We start from the raw sequence: 9,720 nt of genomic DNA, 5'->3' as shown, positions 1-9,720 counted from the left end.
GTATTTCAAGCCTTCATGTAGTCTGATTTTCACATATTGATATTTGCGTAGTCACCGAACAAATGAGAAATAAAACCACCAGGAAAGTAAATAAATGACCAGCCACGAAAACAACACTTCGCTTTTCCCTATCAAAATCGCCACTTCCTCATGTAAGCCAATAACAATATAAGGAACACATGTGAAAATCAGTGCGTGTACACCTGTGAACAGTTTTGGTCTTGGTCCGCATTTTGGTCAACAAAATGAATACATATCGGTTAAAAAGATGAAACGTATGGACCACGTGCAAAGCTGTCAACTGTTTCTCGAATATTGCGCGTTTAAAATAAAGAATAATACATGGGCGCGCGTGGATATGAAATTTCTCTTCGAGTGTTGCAGAGCGCAGCGAACGAGTGAGATGTCGAGTTGAACACGAGAAGAGAAATTCCATATCTTCAAGCAACCATGTATTATTTTGTTATCATATAAACACAATAGCCCTTTAATGGGAAGAAAAATCGATTTCATTAATGAATGAAAATAAATGAGTCGACAATCCTCGAATAACAATCGTAGAGTGCGTTGGTGTTGATTCTTAAGATGGAAAAATGCGTTGAATCATGACTACAAAAACAAAAATGGTCGTAATTTTCAATTTACAAAATTCTCATTTATTGACTTTGTCCTTACCGATAGATGAAGGTCTTCAGGTAAACGGCCAAGATCGGCCAGAAGCAAATCTTCCTGTTGTCGATTTTCATTCTCAGCCGAAAGAAATGCTAACACCAAAGCCACGGAATACACAAATTTCGGTTTTTCTTTTAATATATTGGTTTTATTCCCCTTCTAGGAAAGTTTGAACCTTACCGTCTATCAACGATACGGATTTTTTATTGTTTTAGACGCCATAATTTGAGAAAGCTCCGACAAACAACTCGTATTGAGAATCATGAAGGCTTGGCCGTTCATTCATCAACCTGACCGGGTGGCGCCAAAGGCAAGTGACGTGTAAGCAGCCGATTGGCTATATCAACACACGTGAAAAAATACGATATTTTTTCACGAATGTTGTTACGGCTTTTCTCCGGGCCAGACAACCTTGTACAACGCCGGAGTTTATGTGATAAATATTCAATTTACATCTGCAACCAGTTTTATTAATTTGGTAAATTCTGTACAGACATCACACCAACCAACTCGCGCGCAAAGTGAGAACACTGTGTGGAAACTTGAAATTATATTAAGAACGATTGTGATAAAGAAACAGGCAAAGAATATTCCACAATAGTGCAAATAATAGTGAGATGGTCGCGGAAAAAGCATTGCGTGACGCTCGGTTAGTTGTAAGATGAAATGTTATCACGTATCAGACGAAAAAACAGTATAAATTCTCAGTCTGCATTTTGTACCCAGTCTGCAGTCTGCATTTTGAGCCTAATCTGCATTTTGTACCCGGTCTGCAGTCTGCAGTCTGCATTTTGTACTGACCAGATTGGTATCGCTGGTTATGTTCGAGCGAGCCTGAAGTCCGGACCGAAATATCGGAGCTCGAAAAAAAAAATTTAGTGAGACTGTATGTTGAAGAGCTCCCGAGGACAAGCACAATGATAGAACAATGATTACTTTATACCAACTGAGGACGAACGCAGATGCGTGGCTCTTATAGTGCTTCTAAATAAGATGTAATAAGCTTAATGTTCCTTTGCCGCGCACAAACTATTACAAAAATATCTTTAGCTATAGTGGCACCACTCTTTGGATTAGACTTCCCCGTGACATAAGACAAGCAGAGTCCCTTGGGTTATTAAAGCGTTTAATTAAAGAAGTACGTTCAGGCACGGCATTCTTGGAAAGCAGCTTTAGTTAGGTTTGTGCTTTAAGTATAGTTTTTATCATATCTTATCCATTTAATGCATGTTTATATGTTTGAATGTTTTTATGGCTGATGAATTGTCCATGGGTAAATAAAGATTATCTACCTACCTATGTGCCTCAATTTTATCGCTTAACAAAAGATAAAATAAGTACGTTTGGCTCTTTTGTTAAAGTTGTACTTTAAATACGTCCCATCTCCTGTTCTAAAACTTTCTTCATGCCCATTGACAATGGCAGGTCCGACTTGACTTCTTCCCACATTTCCTTAAGGACCATGACAGTGTTGATTTCCTGTCTTCTCAGGTGGTCAAGTACAGAATTTACTTTCCCTTGTTCGGTCCAGTGGTGCTTTTGCATGAGACGGGCAAAGAACCTCTCAACACTGTCTGCTCCACTTTTTGGTTCTGTGGAATGATTGCAACTAGCTATCTTATTATTTTCTTCCTAAAAATATTCAGTTGGATAGGGTAGGCTGGAAATAACAGTAGACAACCATTGGCGTATTTTCATTTGGCACACTGGGTAATGAAATTTTATGCATTTCAAATACACATCTTCCCGTTGAAATTAGTGTGTGCTTATTAAACCTCTATGCAAAACCCAACAATGATATGAGAGAGAGTAAGTGAAAGCAATGATTGTTGTTTTAGTCATTGTTGGCGTTTTCACTTTACCTCTTCAATGTGATTGTTTGTTTGTTTAATGGTTGATCCCATCCTAAGAACGTATAACAACCCATTACATGTCTCTTTCAACGGGAAACAGATAGGTTTGTTTCACCTTGGTGTGATTGAGACGCTGTTTTCAAACATTGCTCGCCCAGTTACAAATTTAATTGACGCGGGAATAGTCTCACTAAGATATATTTTCGCATTGTGAAAGGAAACATGAAGCCATTTTCTTCATGAGTGCTGGATATAACTGTTTACTTTTTATCAGAGGGTTCAGTAACGAACTCTGAAATCCTGCAATCTGATTGATTCATCAGCCTAGGTCGGTCTTCATTGGGATAAACTGTGGCCGAGGTCGTGAGGCCTTGGGCGGTGCTTAAGACAGAGGGCACAGTTTTTCCCGATACAGACCTCCTGGCTACTGTAGGCATTAGTTTAGTACCTGAGGCCATTATTTCCCTTTCTATCTGATTTTTCTCTTTCTGCTTGTGTACTCGTATGAAGCTTTCAGCAGAAATTAAGGCAGACTCCAAAATGTCAAGAGCGCTTCTTTCTACTGCAAGAATCCTGCAGTTATTTTCTTTATTCTTTAGAAATGAGGTGAGTTCTTCCTCCTGGACCGCCAGTTACCCTAGCTGCCAAGTAACACGCATCTCTTTGGTCCTCTTCAGTTTTCAGTTTGTCCAGACACGTGATTACGGTTACAGGAGCGTGACCTGGTATAGATGAAATGAGGTGTGATGCATCTATGTCACGTGCAAAATAGCAAATTAATCAAAGTTCCTACCCTGTTTGTCTCAGAAGTACCCTCAATCTTTGGTCGTAGCATGACAGACTAACTAGGTGAGCTAAAATGCAAGCAAATCATTGAAACATTTTACTTTCGCTATTACCTTTTCAAAAAGGTGCCCAAATTAATAACACCAAAATGACATACTTGCAAAAACAATTTTACAATTTTGTCCAAACATTTCTTGGTGGCAAGCACTAATTGCGTTGTTTGTCTGAATTTGTAAATACATGCACTTCACTATAAATTTGCACAAAACTACTGGTAGATAATGACTGAGTCAGCGGAGAAGGCTGACAGATTGCTTTGTTTTGTTTTTAATTATTATTATTTTTTGGACAAAACCATGCACAACGCGAGGGGGCACCTCACATATATTGCAGTTGCACAGTTTCTACCGGTGATTTTTCCCCAGTCCTCTCCGACAAGACACTTCTACTAAACATGATAATTGCCATAAAGTTACGTAATGAATTATTAGTAAAATTTTGCTTTCATAATCTGATTATATGATTGTATGAGCTCCTACCATTTCTTTGAAAGTGAGCCCGGATTTTCCTAAGCGGCTCAGTGTAAATGCCTTTTTCCAGTCGACGGTCGTTTCCTTTTACGACAAAAATTACAGCGTGTACGCATTTAGAGAGCGGAGAAGTCTTCTTTGTTGTCTTCATCGGGTCCTGCCCTCCATCGCTAGAGCGATTTTCAGATTTTTCGTGTTCTCTCTCAATTTCCTCTCCAGGGCGAATTCTGTTCACAAATGAATCAACACAGGATTTAATTTTAGGAAACTTGCACATATAACTTTTGCAACCTAAGGGCCCTTACGAAACTTCCCTTCGAGGCTGCAATAGCGCAGGTTGTTTGGCAATTCCATGAATGAGAATCGGAGATAAAAAAAAATGTAGTTGATCATGCAGCATTCAAACTTAAAAAATTTCCAGCATGTGCATATAACCGCATTTGCATTGAGTTTTTCACAGACAGAAAGAAGGGTTGATATTTCAGAGGAAAGGGGGTCAAGATTTAGTTGCTTAAGTACTGTTTCCACAGCTGTTTCGTTTAAGCCCGAATTTAGATTTAGTTGAGGAATGCTTGGCCAAACCGCGCACCAAATATATTGACTGTTTATTCTTTTTCATCGTCATGATAATTCATTCCAAAACATTGCATGATAAATAATGGTAATAGGACTGAATGGAGTCCAATTCGGTCTGTAATCAAACGAGTGATCAACAAAATCGGACGACCGTGAAGCGGGAGTCCGATTCGTTAATCACGAGTATGATTACGGACAGAATTGCACGACACGAAGTCCTGTTACCGATTAATCATAACCAGTACAATTTTCGAAAAAAAAAAAACATCAAGAACAAATATCTCCAATAGAAACAATATCATTTTCAAGGTAAATATTTTTCCATTTTGGAAATTCCCCAGTTTTTACCCAGGATAAGTACTTGTTGCTATGGTTATTGTGATCAATTCTGTGATTGGTGGATTTAGCTGAGTGGACTAAGTATGATTGGCTCTTTCAACTGTCCGATTGCAGGTGTCCGCTTATAGTCAAGTATCCGATTATACTGTCCGATTACAACTCTACAAAATGGTTAGTGAAAAATTAAGCAGTCAGTGCACCAATCACATTTGGGGAAATTGTAATGGGTAGGATTTTAATGGTTTGCAGTGTTGATGTCTCATGTTTTAACAATAGCCTACATCTCGGATATTTATCTGCGGAGGTTCAGTGTTCGATCCGAGATGTAAGCAGTTTTCGGAGAGCGAAGCTCAGTTAGGAGCATATGATATTCACGGAAGTACAAGCGTGACCTTGCTTCTTTAACAACAGCATAACGCTTTCCATCTTGAATGAAATTTGAAAAGAAGACTTATATTATCGGTTGGTATTTTCCCCTTGTAGCTGGGGCAAATTCGGTCGTGGAAAGCGCTTAGACCAACCGCGTGCGGACTAAAGTATTTGACATATCTTATATAGATGTTATGCTTTGTCTTCGATTTTCATCGGAGCCAAGCTTTTCACACGTTTCCCCGCTGCAGGATTATAAAATTATGTTTATTTACCTTCCTGTCAGGATGTCCAGGCATTCATCCACAAGCTTTTCGTCCTGAGCGAAAAATCCCCTCGTGTCTAGCATCCGAATATATTTTTGCACGTAATATTCATGGAGCAGAATAGTACCTTCTCCTCCAAGTCCATGTTCGAAAGCGCTTTGAGTTTCTCCGATGGCTCGCTGTAGTGTTCCTGGTAAAAATTTTGATAAGAAGATGGAATTGGGGATGAATACGTACAGATAATAATTACTATTTTTCGCATCCAATTCTGTGAGCTCTATTTGAAAGCAAATAAACAAACCAAGATCAAAATAAAACAAAAGCATTGAAAATTGACACAAAAAAAGTAAAGTTGTAACGCATCACGAAGTCATCGTGAGTTAAAATTTCCAACGCTGTAAGTTTTACTATGAAGTGAAGTGTAAGACATCCAGTTTACTTTTAATTAACAATAACAGTTAACTGAAAGGCCTGAAAATCCTGGTCAAGAACCTGGCTGGACGTATCGCAATATGAAAGATGAAACAAAGCACTTCTCATTCTGCCTGAATAAACTTTATTCTTACCTATGAAACTGGTCTTTCCGGAACCTGCTGGCCCGATTAAGGCAATGCGGATTAATTCAATGTCGTCTACCTGCAAATCAAGGAAGGCTTCTTTCCTGATAAGTGGGCGACATTGAAAGTCGTAATTCATCAGTGTTTCTTTTAATTTGAGCATTTTTTCCTCTTCCTTTAGTTCTCTCGCTAACCTCTCTGCTTCGCGTCGTTGGACATCCAAATTCTCTCTTTGTTCTTCGTCTTCAATTCTAGTAGTTTCTTCGGCGTCACGCAACGCTTGCAAACGCAGTCTCTCTAACTCATCTTGCAACATTTTCATTTTCCTCTCGTGCTCCTCTTGGGCTCTGAGCCGACCTTGTTCGCGCACTTTCGGATCCACGCTGTCTGTTCCTGAGTATTCCTTATTGAAGTAAAACAAAACAAATAAATATGCAAAACATTATAGAAACTTGTTAGGATCTCTAAATATGTGAAAATTTTCAACGAAAACAGGTTAGTGTTCCTGGGCAATCTCCTTGCTAAGATAATACTACCGCATCTATTTGTTCTGGGACGATATTGGGAAGGATACGTCAGTATCAAATTAAAATTGACTTGTTCTAGACTTGTGTATTACTGAAAACTTTTGTGAATGGGAGAGAGGCTTACTTTGTTGATGTGTTATCAAACTTGAATTAAAATCCCTGTTCCGGTGACAAGTTTTATCTGTTCGCTTCAAGGGGCTGTTTCCATGAGCGGCGGCAATGACCATCTCAGAAGAAAGGAAACCCATCGATTTTTTGATCCAATTTTTGATAGTATAGCACATTGACAGAGGTGTTTTTTCTTAGAAAGTTCACGGAAGTCGCCTTTAATATGTCTTGAGGTAGCGACAATAGAAAATTCATTGTGGCCATGGAATAACGATAATGTCTTGCGATTGATGTTGAAGTTTTTGGATTCATCATCTTAGTAACCGTACTCCTCAGCTGATGTTTTGTTAAAGGAAACAAGGCGAACTTCAACATCAATTGAATGTTTATTCGAAGCGCCGCAAGGAATTCGAAAGTAATTGGAATTGGCGCATTGCCTGCTTCCATGGCAATTCCCATGCATCATTACTAAAGTTAAGTCTTTAGAATCAAATTTACATATACTCACAATTTTTGACTCTTCACTTCCCATTTTGAAATAGGAGACGATTTTGCAACACTCTTTCTCTTCTAAACTGACTGCACGATACAACGCTTTACGCTTTTCGTGGGACTTTGATTCTAGGAAATGACGTAGTTGACCCCAGATCTCCGGCCGTTCGTTTCTAGTTTAGCTCAGATTGCTTTGTTGTACATAACGTAGATAGTGAATAAGACATTTAAAGATCATTTCCCTAACTAAGGAGAAAATTATCTGCATTTGCCGACGTCGGCGACACTAGAAGGTTATCAGCGAAGTTTGCAATCTCAGCTAAATATTCGCTTCAGACCTTCTTTAGTGCTTCAATGTCGGGAAAACTGTAGTAAGATTTATGGTAGAACTCGATCCTCGGGAAATTGACAGGTCCGCTGATGATTTTTCAAAAAAAAATTATCCAAATCAGTTCATCGATCATATAGTACAATTCACTAGCTTCAATTTATTTGGTGGCCGTGAATTTATGATAAGCATCGTCTGAAATGATGAGATAGTACGCTATTACGTTACGACTAAGGACTTATTTCTCAGAAATAGTTTCCTCCCTGTCTGGAAGTTTGACGTTTCAATGACTTTCCACTGGCTGGCATTTCTTTCTAAAAGTACCTTAATAAATAAATAAGTATCGGCTAGAGATAAATCACACGGAATAAACAAAGTTAATTGTCGCCACCGTCTTGTGAGCGGAAGAGAGCCTTCTTAAGGAAACCAAGCCGCTCGGTGTCACGCACCTCCTGTCTGTTTGCGTGACGTTCTGTTTACCGGCATGTATTTTTCTCAGAAACAACGTTATTCCGGTTTCACAGAAAATAGCTGTTAAACATGGATAGACAGAGCGAAATAGAGCGATGTCGCAAACGACGATAGGTTGTCGCAAACGTGTCCTACTTTTTAACTGCGACCAAACGTACAGTTTTTAGCCGGTGGAGAAACTGCCTCGATATGGAGGCGGTATTAGATAAGAACTCAACCTAGACATGGCTAAGACGTATATTTTTGTTTGGCGAGAATAGGTTCAACATCCGACGAGGAATTGCGATTTCCTTGCATTCAGCAAGCTAGTACATAATTGAGCTACGAGACGGCTTACTCATATCGTCGACCGAGTCATAAATCAGGTAAATCGTTAGTAGGCTAAATGCTCGCTCTATGCAGTTAAAATCATCGGTGCATACAATATGAGTATGATCAATTTTGAATGAAAAGCATCTCTAAAGTCTACCGTAACATGATCTACATAAAGGGTCATCAAGAAAACTACGTAAATAAGGACTACTGTGTACGAGCATGGTCATTTTCAAACGTTTGAGACCAAATCTTCAAATTATAGCTGGGTAAAGTAGACTGTAGATTTTTTGTAAAGTGTAAGGATGTTCTATTAAACATGGGTTTTAAGGAATACATTTACGTAATATTAATTCTGTCTTGTGCTTTTGATAATAAGTGCTCAAAGCTGTTTGCATGGCGGCTAATCGAAGATCAGTTTCATTGTTTGACATCTGTAGCTTGGTTCATTTCCTGCCTCATCTGTCATTTTAGATTATCTGATGTTATTCGTTATATTTTGTTTCCTTCAATTGGGGGGAAGATGTCTCGTGCCGCGTTTGTAAACATTTAATTTAAAAAATATCTGTGAATAAGAAATTCCCGGTATAATCTCGGTAAAACAATAAAAGCACCACATAGTCTGGCAGATATGTTTTTGTATTTGGAGAAAATGCACACTGTAAAGGACAACATTATGTTGGAATGAGTTTGTGCGCTTGAATATATCATAACATGAAAGGAATAAGCAACCCTAGTGACTTAGAACAAGTAATACATGTTGGAAATGAACGTTACAGTAGCTTGTCACAACTAGCGAGACAATCGTATTTACTGCTAACTGAATTACCAACAATGCTCTCATATCAGAAGATAATTACCAACTGGAATACAGTGAAAGCTATAGTGGTAGAGTTCATGGCGAGGTCACCATTGAGGACATTTAAGGGATATGAGTACTGTGTAGGCTTTAAAAGAGCTTTTGAGTCATTGAAATCAGAGAAATACAGATCATTTATTTTGGCAACAATTGCTTTTGTTTACTCCCCTAATAATGAACATTTTAAAGTGTTTGACACTCATGCTAGAGATATTTATGGTAAGAGTCATTCTCAAGGAACTTGTGTACTGTTAGACATATCATCTAAGCACTACGTAGTACAATACTTTCAAAATTTATATGGAATGACTGAATTATGTGGGGTTAAAGGTTTTTATAAAGTTATATATAGAAATAGTTTTCGCGGAATATTTGTTTCTCTATTACTAGTAACCGATCGGAGCAGAGCTAAGACGATGCTCATTTATATGTATGACTTGAAAATTGGAATCTTTGATACCAGTAGTGTAAGCATGGAAGAATGATCTGATTTATTAGATGAAAATTGTGCGAATTATGATATGCGGGAATTATGTTTCGCGGGAAATCTAGTTATGAAAACAAAATAAAACGGGAAAGGGTTGACTCAAGCGTAAAGCACATATGGAGTTCCGAGTAAGAAGTTCCTTTGTTTGTTTGGTCATGCTCAAATTGTATGCACCGATGATTTTCACA

The 9,720-nt window shown here is 38.4% G+C and overlaps 1 protein-coding gene and 1 pseudogene across 1 annotated transcript; both read right to left on the bottom strand.

Moving 5' to 3' along the window:
- Nucleotides 1–1,682: 1,682 nt before the first annotated feature.
- LOC136281983 (uncharacterized) lies at nt 1,683–5,567 on the bottom strand (annotated as a pseudogene).
- Nucleotides 5,397–6,340, bottom strand: LOC136281984 (uncharacterized). The gene is made up of 2 exons (XM_066169016.1): nt 5,958–6,340; nt 5,397–5,581 (listed from the first exon to the last, which is right to left on the bottom strand). Exons 1-2 carry the CDS (start codon nt 6,268–6,270, stop codon nt 5,397–5,399), a joined length of 498 nt encoding a protein of 165 aa, XP_066025113.1. The 5' UTR covers nt 6,271–6,340.
- Between the last annotated feature and the right edge of the window lie 3,380 nt (nt 6,341–9,720).

This window comes from Pocillopora verrucosa, chromosome 6 (assembly GCF_036669915.1).
Source record: "Pocillopora verrucosa isolate sample1 chromosome 6, ASM3666991v2, whole genome shotgun sequence".
NCBI lineage: Eukaryota > Metazoa > Cnidaria > Anthozoa > Scleractinia > Pocilloporidae > Pocillopora > Pocillopora verrucosa.
This window is presented reverse-complemented; position numbering and strand designations above follow the sequence as displayed.

Bases quoted from the DNA above. Each gene is read 5' to 3' on its own strand.
- LOC136281984 (XM_066169016.1), bottom strand. From the start codon at position 6,270: ATGAAAATGTTGCAAGATGAGTTAGAGAGACTGCGTTTGCAAGCGTTG. The intron at 5,582-5,957 runs GTAAGAATAAAG...AATTTTTACCAG, and splicing joins CGGAAAGACCAGTTTCATAG to GAACACTACAGCGAGCCATC.